The sequence below is a fragment of the Oncorhynchus clarkii genome, chromosome 11 (genome assembly GCF_045791955.1).
Source record: "Oncorhynchus clarkii lewisi isolate Uvic-CL-2024 chromosome 11, UVic_Ocla_1.0, whole genome shotgun sequence".
In the NCBI taxonomy this organism is placed as follows: domain Eukaryota; kingdom Metazoa; phylum Chordata; class Actinopteri; order Salmoniformes; family Salmonidae; genus Oncorhynchus; species Oncorhynchus clarkii.
In genome coordinates this window covers 4,711,838-4,729,624 of record NC_092157.1, presented here as the reverse complement: position 1 = coordinate 4,729,624, position 17,787 = coordinate 4,711,838, and the positions used below count along the sequence as shown (strand labels likewise).

Sequence of the window (17,787 nt, the reverse complement as noted above, 5' to 3'; positions counted from 1 at the left end):
ATACTGATGCATACTGTATCTATATCTACTATAGATACTGATATACTATCTATATCTACTATAGATACTGATATACTGTATCTATATCTACTATAGATACTGATATACTGTATCTATATCTACTATAGATACTGATATACTGTATCTATATCTACTATAGATACTGATATACTGAATCTATATCTACTATAGATACTGATATACTGTATCTATATCTACTATAGATACTGATATACTGTATCTATATCTACTATAGATACTGATATACTGTATCTATATCTACTATAGATACTGATATACTGTATATATATCTACTATAGATACTGATATACTGTATCTATTTTCTACTATAGATACTGATATACTGTATCTATTTTATACTATAGATACTGATATACTGTATCTATTTTACACTTTCTATTTCTACGCTTTCCCCCTCTCTTACCTTTTTTGAGCCTTGCTCCTCTTCCACTCCGTCACCCACGACAACGTAAACAACTTTCCTCCCGAATCTCTGAATTACCCTCTCAAAACAGCTCTCCTTCCCTGCAGAGAGACAGACAGGTTAGAGAGACAGACAGACAGGTTAGAGAGACAGACAGGTTAGAGAGACAGACAGAGAGGTTAGAGAGACAGACATACATACATACAGACAGACAGACAGACAGACAGACAGACAGACAGACAGACAGACAGACAGACAGACAGACAGAGAGACAGACAGACAAAACAGACAGACAGACAGACAGACAGACAGACAGACAGACAGACAGAGAGACAGACAGACAGACAGACAGACAGACAGGTTAGAGAGACAGACAGACAGGTTAGAGAGACAGACAGACAGACAGACAGACAGACAGACAGACAGACAGACAGACAGACAGACAGACAGGTTTGGCTAACAGAGAGAAATTAAACCCGGCTAGTTACTTTTCACAATGCGCTAGTAGACACCGTGCCAAACCAACCCGCCTGGTCAATTATTATTTTTAATTTTTTTTAAAGACCGATTTTGGACCTGAATCGTGGTCTACCAGCCCGGGCTGGCCAGGGCCCAAGATCTGGAAGATGGACCTAATACATGGGACCTTAAATCAACACAGAGACAGAGGAAGACCAGAGCGAATTCCCAAATTACACGATATTCCCTATACTGTGCACTACCCTATGGGGCTATGGTGAAAAGTAGAGCTATTTAGGGAATAGTGCCCTATACACCCTACCCTATAGTGCCCTATAAACCCTACCCTATGGGGCTATGGTGAAAAGTAGAGCTATTTAGGGAATAGGGCCCTATAAACCCTACCCTAAAACAGAGCAATGGAGAATTGCATACCGTACTACAGTATGTAGAAACAACACTGTGTTTGAGCGTAAACTGCCTTCAGGCTCCCTTTTAAAACATGATGCTTCACCATAGTATGACTCAGTGTAAACAGTAGAGTCCCAGCCAGGGGATTTGATACGATCAGCTCAGCAGATAAAGACAATGTGAGACTTATTAAAGTGTTTCGTTCTCCTCCACAGAAACTAAATCAGCATCACATGCTACAGTGTGTGGAAACAGCTTCACGTTACGGTCATCTCTGCATACTCTACTCTACCGACACAACCGTTGGCTGGCTGACTGACTGACTGGCTGACTGGCTGACTGGTTGGTTGGTTGACTGACTGGCTGACCGGTTGGTTGGTTGACTGACTGGTTGGCTGACTGGTTGGTTGACTGACTGACTGACTGGCTGACTGGTTGGTTGGCTGACTGACTGGCTGACTGGTTGGTTGGTTGACTGACTGGCTGACCGGTTGGTTGGTTGACTGACTGGCTGACTGGTTGGTTGACTGGCTGACCGACTGGTTGGTTGGCTGGCTGACTGACCGACTGGTTGGTTGATTGGCTGGCTGACTGACTGAACGACCGGTTGGTTGACTGGCTGACCGACTGGTTGGTTGGCTGGCTGACTGACCGACTGGTTGGTTGGTTGGCTGGCTGACTGAACGACCGGTTGGTTGACTGGCTGACCAACTGGTTGGTTGGCTGACTGGTTGGCTGACTGGTTGGCTGACTGGTTGGCTGATTGGTTGGTTGGTTGGCTGACTGGTTGGCTGACTGACTGTTTGGCTGACTGGTTGGTTGGCTGACTGGTTGGCTGACTGGTTGGTTGGTTGGTTGGCTGACTGGTTGGCTGACTGACTGGTTGGCTGACTGACTGAATGGTTGGCTGCTGACTGACTGACTGACTGACTGACTGGCTGGCTGGCTGAGTTTCTGGCTGTAAATGGTGCACACTCTTCGCTCCTTTTTTTAAACTAGAACCTAAAATGGTTCTTCAGCTGTCCCTATAGGAGAACCCTTTGAAGAACCCTTTTTGATTCCGGGTAGAACTCTTTTGGGTTCCATGTAGGACCGTTTCCACAGAGGGTTCTACATGGAACCCAAAACGGTTCTATGTGGAACCAAAACGGGTTCTCCCTGGAGCTAAAAAGGGTTCTCCTACGGAGACAGCCGAAGAACCCTTTTGGAACCCTTTTTTCTAAGAGTGCAGGGATGAAGTAAAGGTTCATGTTTATTTTGCATTTGAAACACTGAAGGAGGGAGGAAGGAGGCAGGAAGGAGGGAGGAAGGAGGGAGGAAGGAGGCAGGAAGGAGGGAGGAAGGAAGGAGGGAGGAAGGAGGCAGGAAGGAGGGAGGAAGGAGGGAGGAAGGAGGGAGGAAGGAGGGAGGAAGGAGGCAGGATGGAGGAAGGAAGGAGGGAGGAAGGAGGGAGGAAGGAGGGAGGAATGAGGCAGGAAAGAGGGAGGAAGGAGGGAGGAAGGAGGCAGGAAGGAGGGAGTAAGGAGGCAGGAAGGAGGGAGGAAGGAGGGAGGAAGGAGGCAGGAAGGAGGGAGGAAGGAGGGAGGAAGGAGGGAGGAAGGAGGGAGGAAGGAAGCAGGAAGGAGGGAGGAAGGAGGCAGGAAGGAGGGAGGAAGGAGGGAGTGCATTGGATGTAGATGGACATAAATGCGATGAAGTGGTTTCAAATGCAGGGCCTGAGAGAGAGAAAGAAATATAATATGAGGGAGGGAGAGAGAGAGAGGAAGAGAGAGAGAGAGAGAGAGGAAGAGAGAGAGAGAGAATATGAGGGAGGGAGAGAGAGAGGAAGAGAGAGAAAGACAGAGAATATGAGGGAGGGAGAGAGAGAGAGAGAGAGAGAGGAGAGAGAGAGAGAGAGAGAGAGAGAGAGAGATAGGAAACTTCTGTGTGTGTAATGTTTACTGTTAATTTGCATTGTTTATTTCACTTTATATATTATCTACCTCACTTGCTTTGGCAATGTTAACACGTTTTCCATGCCAAGAAAGCCCTTGAATTGAATTGAATTGAGAGAGATAGAGAGGGAAAGAAAGAGAGAAGATGGAGAGATGGAGTGAGAGAGAGAGAGAGGATGAGAGATAAAGAAAGAGAGAGAGAGAGAGAGAGAGAGAGAGAGAGAGAGAGAGAGAGAGAGAGAGAGAGAGAGAGAGAGAGAGAGAGAGAGAGAGAGAGAGAGAGAGAGAGAGAGAGAGAGAGACAGAGAGAGAGAGAGAGAGAGAGAGAGAGAGAGAGAGAGAGAGAGAGAGGATGAGAGATAAAGAAAGAGAGAGAGAGAGAGAGAGAGAGAGAGAGAGACAGAGAGAGAGAGAGAGAGAGAGAGAGAAATAGAGAGATGGAGTGAGACAATAAGAGAGAGAACGAGGCCCTGCAACAGGAAAATGATTCTGTTTGATAAAAGTTCTTCTTTCAGAGAAAGACATTAACTCTCTCCAGCGTCCGGCCCCCTCTACAGCACAGACCAATCCCCCGGCCTCCTCATCGTCACGGACCAATCACACGCCATGTTTACACATATATTAATTAGGATGAGCATTCTGATGAGTCCTGTAACCCACTACAGGACCAGACAGACAGACGGACAGACGGACAGACAGACAGACAGACAGACGGACGGACGGACAGATAGACAGACAACATGTCAATACAAACAGGGCATTAGAGAGACGAACATACAGGTAGACATTGAAAACAGAGAGGATAACTTATTTACCTATTTTGGTAGCACTATAAATATTGTCAATAGGAAACACTATCCCCAGTCCGTAGAGCAGGACTTTAGCCAGGGCAGGTATGAGCTGGGTGGTGGTCACCAGGATATTCACACAGTTTGACCTGCAACACAGAGGAGGACGAGAAGAGAAGGATGAGAGGAGAGAAGAGAGGGATCAGAGGTATGAGAAGAGAGATGAGAGGGATGAGAAGAGGGATGAGAAGAAGTATGAGAAGAAGTATGAGAAGAGGGATGAGAAGAGGGATGAGAAGACGGATGAGAGGGATGAGAAGAGGGATGAGAAGAGGGATGAGAAGAAGTATGAGAAGAGAGAAGAGAGATGAGAAGAGGGATGAGAAGAGAGATGAGAAGAGAGATGAGAAGAGAGATGAGAAGAGAGATGAGAGGGATGAGAAGAGAGATGAGAGGGATGAGAAGAGAGATGAGAAGAGAGATGAGAGGTATGAGAAGAGAGATGAGAGGGATGAGAAGAGAGATGAGAGGGATGAGAAGAGAGATGAGAAGAGAGATGAGAGGGATGAGATGAGAGGGATGAGATGAGAGGGATGAGAAGAGGGATGAGAAGAGAGATGAGAAGAGGGATGAGAAGAGGGATGAGAGGAGAGATGAGAGGGATGAGAAGAGAGATGAGAAGAGAGATGATAAGAGGGATAAGAGGAGAGATGAGAGGGATGAGAAGAGAGATGAGAAGAGAGATGAGAAGAGGGATGAGAGGAGAGATGAGAGGGATGAGAAGAGAGATGAGAAGAGGGATGAGAAGACGTATGAGAAGAGGGATGAGAAGAGGGATGAGAAGAGGGATGAGAGGAGAGATGAGAGGGATGAGAAGAGAGATGAGAAGAGAGATGAGAAGAGGGATGAGAGGAGAGATGAGAGGGATGAGAAGAGAGATGAGAAGAGGGATGAGAAGACGTATGAGAAGAGGGATGAGAAGAGGGATGAGAAGAGATAGAGGGATGATTAAGAGAAGAGAGGGAGAGGATGACACCAATCCGTCTACAGAACTGCGTGGGAGGACAACATCAACACAGGAACAGCAGTCTAAAGGGACAGATGGATTGGAGTCTTTTTTAAAGGGTTTTACCATGCTATCTTTCTAAAGGGACAAATGGATTGAAGTCTTTTTTAAAGGGTTTTACCATGCTATCTTTCTAAAGGGACAAATGGATTGGAGTCTTTTTTTAAAGGGTTTTACCATGCTATCTTTCTAAAGGGACAAATGGATTGGAGTCTTTTTTAAAGGGTTTTACCACGCTATCTTTCTAAAGGGACAACTGGATTGGAGTCTTTTTTTAAAGGGTTTTACCATGCTATCTTTCTAAAGGGACAGATGAAGCCTATACCACCAACAATAAAGGCTACGCCTCAAATGGCACCCTATTCCCTACATACTGTAGGGCCGACTGGTCAAAAGGAGTGCAATATGTAGAGGATAGGGTATCATTTGGGATACGGCTAAAATAATCCTTGTGTTTTCTTTTGTTGGTGAATATACAGTTGTGTAATTTCCACCACATGCTGGTGGCGGGGACTGCTGGGTGGGAGTCCTACCTTGAGTGGATTCATGTGAGTGTGTGTGTGGGTCCTACCTTGAGTGGATTAATGTGAGTGCTTTCAGTGCCAGTGTTAACCAGGAGTCAGTCAAAGCTTCAATTTCTGCTCTCAATTGTAACCAGGCTTCTCGTTTGGCTGGGCCCAGCAGACCTGAGAGGAGAGGAGACACGCGAAGAAACAATGTTTAGGTTGGAGCCACCTCTAAATACCTTGAGTCTCAGCAAGACAGAGGTGGTGTGTGTGTGTTCAGAGCGAGGCAGAGGTGGTGTGTGTGTGTGTTCAGAGCGATGCAGAGGTTTTGTGTGTTCAGAGCGAGGCAGGGGTGGCGTGTGTGTTCAGAGCGAGGCAGAGGTGGTGTGTGTGTTCAGAGCGAGGCAGAGGTGGTGTGTGTGTGTTCAGAACGAGGCAGAGGTGGTGTGTGTGTGTGTGTTCAGAGCGAGGCAGAGGTGGTGTGTGTGTGTGTTCAGAGCGAGGCAGAGGTGGTGTGTGTGTTCAGAGCGAGGCAGAGGTGGTGTGTGTGTTGAGAGCGAGTCAGAGGTGGTGTGTGTGTTCAGAGCGAGGCAGAGGTGGTGTGTGTGTTCAGAGCGAGACAGACGTGGTGTGTGTGTTCAGAGCGAGGCAGAGGTGGTGTGTCTGTTCAGAGCGAGGCAGAGGTGGTGTGTGTGTGTTCAGAGCGAGGCAGAGGTGGTGTCTGTGTGTGTGTTCAGAGCGAGACAGAGGTGGCGTGTGTGTGTTCAGAGCGAGGCAGAGGTGGCGTGTGTGTTCAGAGCGAGACAGAGGTGGTGTGTGTGTTCAGAGCGAGGCAGAGGTGGTGTGTGTGTGTTCAGAGCGAGACAGAGGTGGTGTGTGTGTTCAGAGCGAGGCAGAGGTGGTGTGTGTGTGTTCAGAGCGAGGCAGAGGTGGTGTGTGTGTGTTCAGAGCGAGACAGAGGTGGTGTGTGTGTGTGTTCAGAGCGAGGCAGAGGTGGTGTGTGTGTGTTCAGAGCGAGGCAGAGGTGGTGTCTGTGTGTGTGTTCAGAGCGAGGCAGAGGTGGCGTGTGTGTGTTCAGAGCGAGGCAGAGGTGGCGTGTGTGTTCAGAGCGAGACAGAGGTGGTGTGTGTGTTCAGAGCGAGGCAGAGGTGGTGTGTGTGTGTTCAGAGCGAGACAGAGGTGGTGTGTGTGTTCAGAGCGAGGCAGAGGTGGTGTGTGTGTGTTCAGAGCGAGGCAGAGGTGGTGTGTGTGTGTTCAGAGAGAGACAGAGGTGGTGTGTGTGTGTGTTCAGAGCGAGGCAGAGGTGGTTTGTGTGTGTTCAGAGCGAGGCAGAGGTGGTGTCTGTGTGTGTGTTCAGAGCGAGGCAGAGGTGGCGTGTGTGTGTTCAGAGCGAGGCAGAGGTGGCGTGTGTGTTCAGAGCGAGACAGAGGTGGTGTGTGTGTTCAGAGCGAGGCAGAGGTGGTGTGTGTGTGTTCAGAGCGAGACAGAGGTGGTGTGTGTGTTCAGAGCGAGGCAGAGGTGGTGTGTGTGTGTTCAGAGCGAGGCAGAGGTGGTGTGTGTGTGTTCAGAGCGAGACAGAGGTGGTGTGTGTGTGTGTTCAGAGCGAGGCAGAGGTGGTATGTGTGTGTGTGTGTTCAGAGCGAGGCAAAGGTGGCGTGTGTGTTCAGAGCGAGACAGAGGCGGTGTGTGTGTGTTCAGAGCGAGGCAGAGGTGGCGTGTGTGTTCAGAGCGAGGCAGAGGTGGTGCGTGTGTTCAGAGCGAGGCAGAGCAGTGTGTTATTGGGGATTACCTCCAACGTTATTTTTGTAGGTGGTGTAGATTTCTTTTACTCGTCTGTAGCGGAAGGCCAGTTTTCTCATCCAGTCCACCCCTCCTCTCACGCCCGTGGCCAGGCATAGGTTGGCACTGGTCGCTGCCGCGTGGAACCCATCCGAACCAAAGTTATATGTACTGCATGGGCACAGAGAGCAAGAGACAACGAGAGAGAGAGAGAGAGAGAGAGAGAGAGAGAGAGAGAGAGAGAGAGAGAGAGACACAGAGAGAGAGAGAGAGAGAAAGAGAGAGAGAGATAGAGAGAGGGGGGGGGGAGAGATAGAGAGAGAGATAGAGAGAGAGAGAGAGAGAGGGGGGGGGAGATAGAGAGAGAGAGAGAGAGAGAGAGGGGGGGGGAGATAGAGAGAGAGAGAGAGAGGGGGGGGGGAGATAGAGAGAGAGAGAGAGAGGGGGGGGAGATAGAGAGAGAGAGAGAGGGGGGGGGAGATAGAGAGAGAGAGAGAGAGGGGGGGGAGATAGAGAGAGAGAGAGAGAGAGAGAGAGAGAGGGGGGGGAGATAGAGAGAGAGAGAGAGAGAGAGAGAGAGGGGGGGGGGGAGATAGAGAGAGGAGGGAAAGCAAGAAACAAATAAAATATTAGCACCACTGCTGACGCTAGGAAAAACAGGGAGATCCCAGGAACAGATCATTGTGATTGGTTTAGAACTGTACATTAAACATTGTGATTGGTTTAGAACTGTAGTTTACAACATTGTGATTGGTTTAGAACTGTACTTTAGAACATTGTGATTGGTTTAGAACTGTACTTTACAACATTGTGATTGGTTTAGAACTGTACTTTAGAACATTGTGATTGGTTTAGAACTGTACTTTACAACATTGTGATTGGTTTAGAACTGTACTTTAGAACATTGTGATTGGTTTAGAACTGTACTTTACAACATTGGGATTGGTTTAGAACTGTACTTTACAACATTGTGATTGGTTTAGAACTGTACTTTACAACATTGTGATTGGTTTAGAACTGTACTTTAGAACATTGTGATTGGTTTAGAACTGTGCTTTAGAACATTGTGATTGGTTTAGAACTGTACTTTAGAACATTGTAAATGGTTTAGAACTGTACTTTACAACATTGTGATTGGTTTAGAACTGTACTTTAGAACATTGTGATTGGTTTAGAACTGTACTTTACAACATTGTGATTGGTTTAGAACTGTACTTTAGAACATTGTGATTGGTTTAGAACTGTACTTTACAACATTGGGATTGGTTTAGAACTGTACTTTACAACATTGTGATTGGTTTAGAACTGTACTTTACAACATTGTGATTGGTTTAGAACTGTTCTTTACAACATTGTGATTGGTTTAGAACTGTATCTACCTCAGATCCTGACCGTTGTCATCAGATGAGACGTCATCGATGTGAACCTGGTCACACTCCTAAAACACAGAGAGGAGATACGTGGAGTAAATATGGATGCATAATACGACATTCAAATGAACATTTCAAAATAATCCACATCATTATCTTCAAAGCAGTTCAAAGTACACATTTTACCTTATAATTTTGAGAGAGCAAAATAGCATTTTCTCTCATGTTATATTTCAAAACATATGACAAGTTTTCATTTACTGAGGAACTCACTCTAATTGAAATCTCTCTCTCCCTCTCTCTCTCCTCCTTCCCTTCCTCCATCTCTATCTCCTCGCTCTCTGTCTCACTCTCCTCCTTCCCTCGCTCCTTCTCTCTCTCTCTCGCTCTCTCTCTCTCTCTCTCTCTCTCCCTCCCTCCCTCCCTCCCTCCCTCCCTCCCTCCCTCCCTCCCTCCCTCCCTCTCTCCTCCCTCACTCAATCAATCTCTCTCTCTCCATCATCACACCCTGATCCCCTAATCCAACCCCTCATCAGATGATTAGTTGATTAACCACGTGATGGGAGCAGATTGATCCCCTAATCCAACCCCTCATCAGATGATTAGTTGATTAACCACGTGATGGGAGCAGACTGATCTCCTAATCCAACCCCTCGTCAGATGATTAATTGATTAACCACGTGATGGGAGCAAACTGATCCCCTAATCCAACCCCTCATCAGATGATTAGTTGATTAACCACGTGATGGGAGCAGACTGATCTCCTAATTCAACCCCTCATCAGATGATTAATTGATTAACCAAGTGATGGGAGCAGACTGATCGGAGATATTTGTACATATGGGATTTTATTTGGAGGAATGTCGAGGTTGAATGAACTAACCCTTTCAATGAATAACGATATACACTGCTCAAAAAAATAAAGGGAACACTTAAACAACACAATGTAACTCCAAGTCAATCACACTTCTGTGAAATCAAACTGTCCACTTAGGAAGCAACACTGATTGACAATACATTTCACATGCTGTTGTGCAAATGGAATAGACAACAGGTGGAAATTATAGGCAATTAGCAAGACACCCCCAATAAAGGAATAGTTCTGCAGACCACTTCTCAGTTCCTATGCTTCCTGGCTGATGTTTTGGTCACTTTTGAATGCTGGCGGTGCTTTCACTCTAGTGGTAGCATGAGACGGAGTCTACAACCCACACAAGTGGCTCAGGTAGTGCAGCTCATCCAGGATGGCACATCAATGCGAGCTGTGGCAAGAAGGTTTGCTGTGTCTGTCAGCGTAGTGTCCAGAGCATGGAGGCACTACCAGGAGACAGGCCAGTACATCAGGAGACATGGAGGAGGCCGTAGAAGGGCAACAACCCAGCAGCAGGAGGAGCACTGCCAGAGCCCTGCAAAATGACCTCCAGCAGGCCACAAATGTGCATGTGTTTGCTCAAACGGTCAAACGGACTCCATGAGGGTGGTATGAGGGCCCGACGTCCACAGGTGGGGGTTGTGCTTACAGCCCAACACCGTGCGGGACGTTTGGCATTTTCCAGGGAACACCAAGATTGGCAAATTCGCCACTGGCGCCCTGTGCTCTTCACAGACGAAAGCAGGTTCACACTGAGCACATGTGACAGACGTGACAGTCTGGAGACGCCGTGAAGAACGTTCTGCTGCCTGCAACATCCTCCAGCATGACCGGTTTGGCGGTGGGTCAGTCATGGTGTGGGGTGGCATTTCTTTGGGGGGGCCGCACAGCCCTCCAAGTGCTCGCCAGAGGTAGCCTGACTGCCATTAGTTACCGAGATGAGATCCTCAGACCCCTTGTGAGACCATATGCTGGTCTCACGAGGGGTGAGAAGAGGAGTGGAGAGAAGAGGAGAGATAAGAGGAGGGGAGAGAAGAGGAGGGGAGAGAAGAGGAGAGATAAGAGGAGGGGAGAGAAGAGGAGGGTAGAGAAGAGGAGTGGAGAGAAGAAGAGCAGAGAGAAGAGGAGAGATAAGAGGAGGGGAGGGAAGAGGAGGGGAGAGAAGAAGAGGAGAGAGAAGAGGAGGGGAGAGAAGAAGAGGAGAGAGAAGAGAAGAGGAGAGAGAAGGGGAGGGGAGAGAAGAGGAGGGGAGAGAAGAAGAGGAGAGAGAAGAGGAGGGGAGAGCAGAGGAGGAGAGAGAAGAGGAGGAGAGAGAAGAGGAGGGGAGAGAAGAAGAGAGAGAAGAGGAGGGGAGAGAATAGAGAGCGGAGAGAAGAAGAGAAACGTAGGGAGAATAAAGACATCCGCGGTGTTAATGGACAGCGTGTGTCTGTTGGCACATTGGTGTCTGTCCGTGTGTGTATGTGTGTGTGTCCGTGCATGCGTCTGTGTGTTTGTGCATGCGTCTGTGTATGTGTGTGTGTGTGCATGCGTCTGTGCATGCGTCTGTGTGTGTGTGTGTGTGTGTGTGTGTGTGTGTGTGTGTGTGTGTGTGTGTGTGTGTGTGTGTGTGTGTGTGTGTGTGTGTGTGTGTGTGTGTGTGTGTGTGTGTGTGTGTGTGTGTGCGTGCTCTGACTCGTCTTGGAGAGGGATTCTGCAGCTCTCTCTGATTCAGCCGCCCCTCAGTAACACAATCCAGACGTTCTGCTAAATGCAACCTACTAGAAAAATTGAACCTGATGCTAACCGCCAATGAAATTATGACCTCTGATTACTACTGCGCCACACACCAGCACAGCCCCGGGGCTAGGGTCAGAGCACTGCACAGCCGAGATCTCTCTCTCTCTCTCTCTCCTGCTCTCTCGCCTTGTCGAACACACACTTTCTAACGGTCTCTCTCTCTCCCTTTCTTTCTAACTCTCTCTCTCTTTCTCTCTTTCGAACTCTCTCTCTCTGTCTCTCTCTCCCTCTCGAAAATCTGTTATTAGTTTTCCATTTATAGGAGTGTTCCACTACCCCGTTCCTCTCCTCCCTCTCCTCTCTCCTCCACTTCAGAGAGGGCTAAATGTGAATGAGTCCTAGTTCTACGGGCCAGAGCAAGGCAGGCTCACTGCTTACTGCCCTGCAAAATATAGTTTTATTACGTATGTATAATAACGCTTTATAATGTCCTTCATAACGTCTTTAAATGCAGTTATGTGTTATGAAACAGACTATAAGAAAGTGTTACCACTGGACAAAAGCAAAAGTAAAAACAAAAAGAACAAAGTAAAAAGTAATCAAGAGAACTCAAAATTAACACACCACAAGGAATAACACACCACGAGGAATAACACACCTCGAGGAATAACACACCACAAGGAATAACACACCTCGAGGAATAACACACCACGAGGAATAACACACCACGAGGAATAACACACCACGAGGAATAACACACCTCGAGGAATAACACACCACGAGGAATAACACACCACGAGGAATAACACACCACGAGGAATAACACACCTCGAGGAATAACACACCTCGAGGAATAACACACCTCGAGGAATAACACACCACGAGGAATAACACACCTCGAGGAATAACACACCTCGAGGAATAACACACCACGAGGAATGACACACCACGAGGAATAACACACCACGAGGAATAACACACCTCGAGGAATAACACACCTCGAGGAATAACACACCACGAGGAATAACACACCTCGAGGAATAACACACCACGAGGAATAACACACCACGAGGAATAACACACCACGAGGAATGACACACCTCGAGGAATAACACACCACGAGGAATAACACACCACGAGGAATAACACACCACGAGGAATAACATACCTCGAGGAATAACACACCACGAGGAATAACACACCACGAGGAATAACACACCTCGAGGAATAACACACCACGAGGAATAACACACCTCGAGGAATAACACACCTCGAGGAATAACACACCACGAGGAATAACACACCTCGAGGAATAACACACCACGAGGAATAACACACCTCGAGGAATAACACACCACAAGGAATAACACACCTCAAGGAATAACACACCACGAGGAATAACACACCACGAGGAATAACACACCTCGAGGAATAACACACCACGAGGAATAACACACCTCAAGGAATAACACACCACGAGGAATAACACACCACGAGGAATGACACACCACGAGGAATAACACACCACGAGGATAAACACACCACGAGGAATAACACACCACGAGGAATGACACACCACGAGGAATAACACACCACGAGGAATAACACACCACGAGGAATAACACACCAAGAGGAATAACACACCACGAGGAATAACACACCACGAGGAATAACACACCACGAGGAATAACACACCACGAGGAATAACACACCACGAGGAATAACACACCACGAGGAATGACACACCACGAGGAATAACACACCACAAGGAATAACACACCACGAGGAATAACACACCTCAAGGAATAACACACCACGAGGAATAACACACCACGAGGAATGACACACCACGAGGAATAACACACCAAGAGGAATAACACACCACGAGGAATAACACACCACGAGGAATGGCACACCACGAGGAATAACACACCACGAGGAATAACACACCAAGAGGAATAACACAGCATGAGGAATAACAGACCACGAGGAATAACACACCAGGAGGAATAACACACCACGAGGAATAACACACCATGAGGAAAAACAGACCATGAGGAATAACACACCATGAGGAATAAATTGCACACCACAAGGAATAACACACCACGAGGAATTACACACCACGAGGAATAACACACCACGAGGAATAACACACCACGAGGAATGACACACCACGAGGAATAACACACCACGAGGAATAACACACCACGAGGAATAACACACCACAAGGATTAACACACCACGAGGAATAACACACCACGAGGAATAACACACCACAAGGATTAACACGCCACGAGGAATAACACACAACGAGGAATAACACACCACGAGGTATAACAGACCACCAGGAATAACACACCACCAGGAATAACACACCACGAGGAATAACACACCATGAGGAATAACAGACCACGAGGAATAACAGACCACGAGGAAAAACAGACCACGAGGAATAACACACCACGAGGAAGAACACAACACGAGGAATAACACACCACAAGGAATAACAGACCACGAGGAATAACAGACCACGAGGAATAACATACCACGAGGAATAACACATCACGAGGAATAACACACCACGAGGAATAACAGACCACGAGGAATAACAGACCATGAGGAATAACAGACCACGAGGAATAACACACCATGAGGAATAACACACTATGAGGAATAACACACCACGAGGAATAACACACCACAAGGAATAACACACCACGAGGAAAAACAGACCACGAGGAATAACACACCATGAGGAATAACACACCACGAGGAATAACACACCACGAGGAATTACACACAGCGAGGAATAACACACCACGAGGAATAACAAACCAAGAGGAATAACACACCAAGAGGAATAACAAACCACAAGGAATAACACACCAGGAGGAATAACACACCAGAAGGAATAACATACCATGAGGAATGACAGACCATGAGGAATAACACACCACGAGGAATAACAGACTAGGAGGAATGACAGACCACGAGGAATAACAAACCACGAGGAATAACACACCACAAGGAATAACACACCACGAGGAATAACACACCATGAGGAATAACACACCACGAGGAATAACACACCACGAGGAATAACACACCACGAGGAATAACAGACCACGAGGAATAACAGACCACGAGGAAAACAGACCACGAGGAATGACAGACCATGAGGAATAACACACCATGAGGAATAACACACCACGATGAATAACACACCAAGAGGAATAACAGACCACGAGGAATAACAAACCACGAGGAATAACACACCACGAGGAATAACACACCTTGAGGAATAACACACCACGAGGAATAACACACCTTGAGGAATAACACACCACGAGGAATAACACATCACGAAGAATAACAGACCACAAGGAATAACAGACCACGAGGAAAAACAGACCACGAGGAATGACACGCCACGAGGAAGAACACAACACGAGGAATAACACACAACAAGGAATAACAGACCACGAGGAATAACAGACCACGAGGAATAACACACTATGAGGAATAACACACCACGAGGAATATCACACCATGAGGAATAACACAACACGATGAAAAACAGACCACGAGGAATAACACACCATGAGGAATAACACACCACGAGGAATAACACACCACGAGGAATTAAACACCACAAGGAATAAAAAACCACGAGGAATAACACACCAAGAGGAATAACACACCCAGAGGAATAACAAACCACGAGGAATAACACACCAGGAGGAATAACACACCAGGAGGAATAACAGACAACGAGGAATAACAAACCACGAGGAATAACACACCACGAGGAATAACACACCACAAGGAATAACACACCACAAGGAATAACACACCATGAGGAATAACACACCACGAGGAATAACACACCACGAGGAATAACACACCATGAGGAATAACAGACCACGAGGAATAACAGACCACGAGGAAAAACAGACCACGAGGAATAACACACCACGAGGAAGAACACAACACGAGGAATAACACACCACAAGGAATAACAGACCACGAGGAATAACAGACCACGAGGAATAACATACCACGAGGAATAACACATCACGAGGAATAACACACCACGAGGAATAACAGACCACGAGGAAAAACAGATCACGAGGAATAACACACCACGAGGAAGAACACAACACGAGGAATAACACACCACAAGGAATAACAGACCACGAGGAATAACAGACCACGAGGAATAACATACCACGAGGAATAACACATCACAAGGAATAACACACCACGAGGAATAACACACCACGAGGAATAACACACCACGAGGAATAACAGACCATGCATCTGATCTGTACCTTAAATCAGTTAAATATTCAATTCATGCTTGGGGATAAGGAGTTTAATGTTGTAAGTACGTGGTGAAAGGGTTATGTCCTCACCTATTTGAAGTTTCTATTAAACCATTTCTCATGGAAGTTGAAACTAAGGAAGAAGGGAGCTTAAATTCCTTTGGCTTTACAGAACGTAAAAACCTTTCCCGCTTTGTGAAACTTTTTAATTAGCTTTCCGGCGTGTGTTAAGACACCCAAACACAGACAGGACTTCCTTGTTTTAAGTCCCTCTGAACGGGGCCAAATGCTGACGTTATCGCATTCCTGCCTGATGCTAGAGCAGCAGTAAGGGTTGTGGACCGGCAGCCTTCTTTATTTTACTGGTTCCCCTCTGAACACATTTTTCATCTCCCTGGATTTGTGGGGAAAGGGAGGAGGAGAGGAGAAAGGGAGGAGGAGAGGAAGACGTGAGGAGAAACTCAAAACAGCTGTTCAGTAACAGAATTTAATTCATGACCCCCCAACCCCTGCTCTAATGCTGCCATTCAGCCAAACCCTCTCTATTCTCCATCTCTATTCTCCATCTCTATTCCCCCTCTCTATTCCCCCTCTCTATTCTCCATCTCTATTCCCCCTCTCTATTCCCCCTCTCTATTCTCCATCTCTATTCCCCCTCTCTATTCTCCATCTCTATTCTCCATCTCTATTCCCCCTCTCTATTCCCCTTCTCTATTCCCACTCTCTATTCTCCATCTCTATTCCCACTCTCTATTCTCCATCTCTATTCCCCCTCTCTATTCTCCATCTCTATTCTCCATCTCTATTCCCCCTCTCTATTCCCCTTCTCTATTCCCACTCTCTATTCTCCATCTCTATTCCCCCTCTCTATTCCCCTTCTCTATTCCCCATCTCTATTCCCCCTCTCTATTCTCCATCTCTATTCCCCCTCTCTATTCTCCATCTCTATTCTCCATCTCTATTCCCCACTCTCTATTCTCCATCTCTATTCCCACTCTCTATTCCCCTTCTCTATTCCCACTCTCTATTCCCCTTCTCTATTCCCACTCTCTATTCTCCATCTCTATTCCCCCTCTCTATTCCCCTTCTCTATTCCCCTTCTCTATTCCCCACTCTCTATTCTCCATCTCTATTCCCACTCTCCATTCTCCATCTCTATTCCCCCTCTCTATTCTCCATCTCTATTCCCCCTCTCTATTCCCCCTCTCTATTCCCCTTCTCTATTATCACTCCCTATTCTCTCTCACCCCATCTCCATTCTCAGCCAAGCCCTCTCCCTGAGTCTCACATCCAAAGAGGATGACCTTTGACCCTTTAAAACCTGCTTCCTCATTCTCCCGCTCCACCTCTCCATTCTCCCTCTCCACCTCCAATATGATATAGTTCAGGTAGGTCTGGGACACTATGATATAGTTCAGGTAGGTCTGGGACACTATGATAGCGTTCAGGCAGGTCTGGGACAATATGATATAGTTCAGGTAGGTCTGGGACACTATGATATAGTTCAGGTAGGTCTGGGACAATATGATAGCGTTCAGGCAGGTCTGGGACAATATGATAGAGTTCAGGTAGGTCTGGAAAAATATGATAGAGTTCAGGTAGGTCTGGGACAATATGATAGAGTTCAGGCAGGTATGGGACAATATGATAGAGTTCAGGTAGGTCTGGAAAAATATGATAGAGTTCAGGTAGGTCTGGGACAATATGATAGAGTTCAAGTAGGTCTGAGCAATGTGATAGAGTTCAGGCAGGTCTGGGACACTATGATAGAGTTCAGGCAGGTCTGGGACAATATGATAGAGTTCAGGCAGGTCTGGGACAATATGATAGAGTTCAGGTAGTTCTGGGACAATACGAAATAGTTCAGGTAGGTCTGAGACAATGTGATAGAGTTCAGGCAGGTCTGGGACAATATGATAGAGTTCAGGTAGGTCTGGGACACGATGACAGAGTTCAGGTAGGTCTGGGACAATATGATAGAGTTCAGGCAGGTCTGGAACAATATGATAGAGTTCAGGCAGGTCTGGGACAATATGATAGAGTTCAGGTAGGTCTGGGACAATATGATAGAGTTCAGGCAGGTCTGGGACAATATGATAGAGTTCAGGTAG

The 17,787-nt window shown here is 46.8% G+C and overlaps 1 protein-coding gene across 17 annotated transcripts in view; it reads right to left on the bottom strand.

Annotated features, from left to right (window-relative positions):
* LOC139420131 (eyes absent homolog 1) overlaps nucleotides 1-17,787 on the bottom strand; it is a 114,091-nt gene that overhangs the window by 9,832 nt on the left and 86,472 nt on the right. For all 17 annotated transcript variants that reach the window (XM_071169884.1, XM_071169876.1, XM_071169887.1 and 14 more), the window contains 5 exons: nucleotides 8,768-8,826; nucleotides 7,399-7,559; nucleotides 5,675-5,789; nucleotides 4,065-4,186; nucleotides 446-546 (listed from right to left, as the gene is read on the bottom strand). In XM_071169884.1, coding sequence (XP_071025985.1) covers nucleotides 446-546; nucleotides 4,065-4,186; nucleotides 5,675-5,789; nucleotides 7,399-7,559; nucleotides 8,768-8,826 — 558 coding nt within the window. The remainder of the gene's footprint in view (nucleotides 1-445; nucleotides 547-4,064; nucleotides 4,187-5,674; nucleotides 5,790-7,398; nucleotides 7,560-8,767; nucleotides 8,827-17,787) is intronic.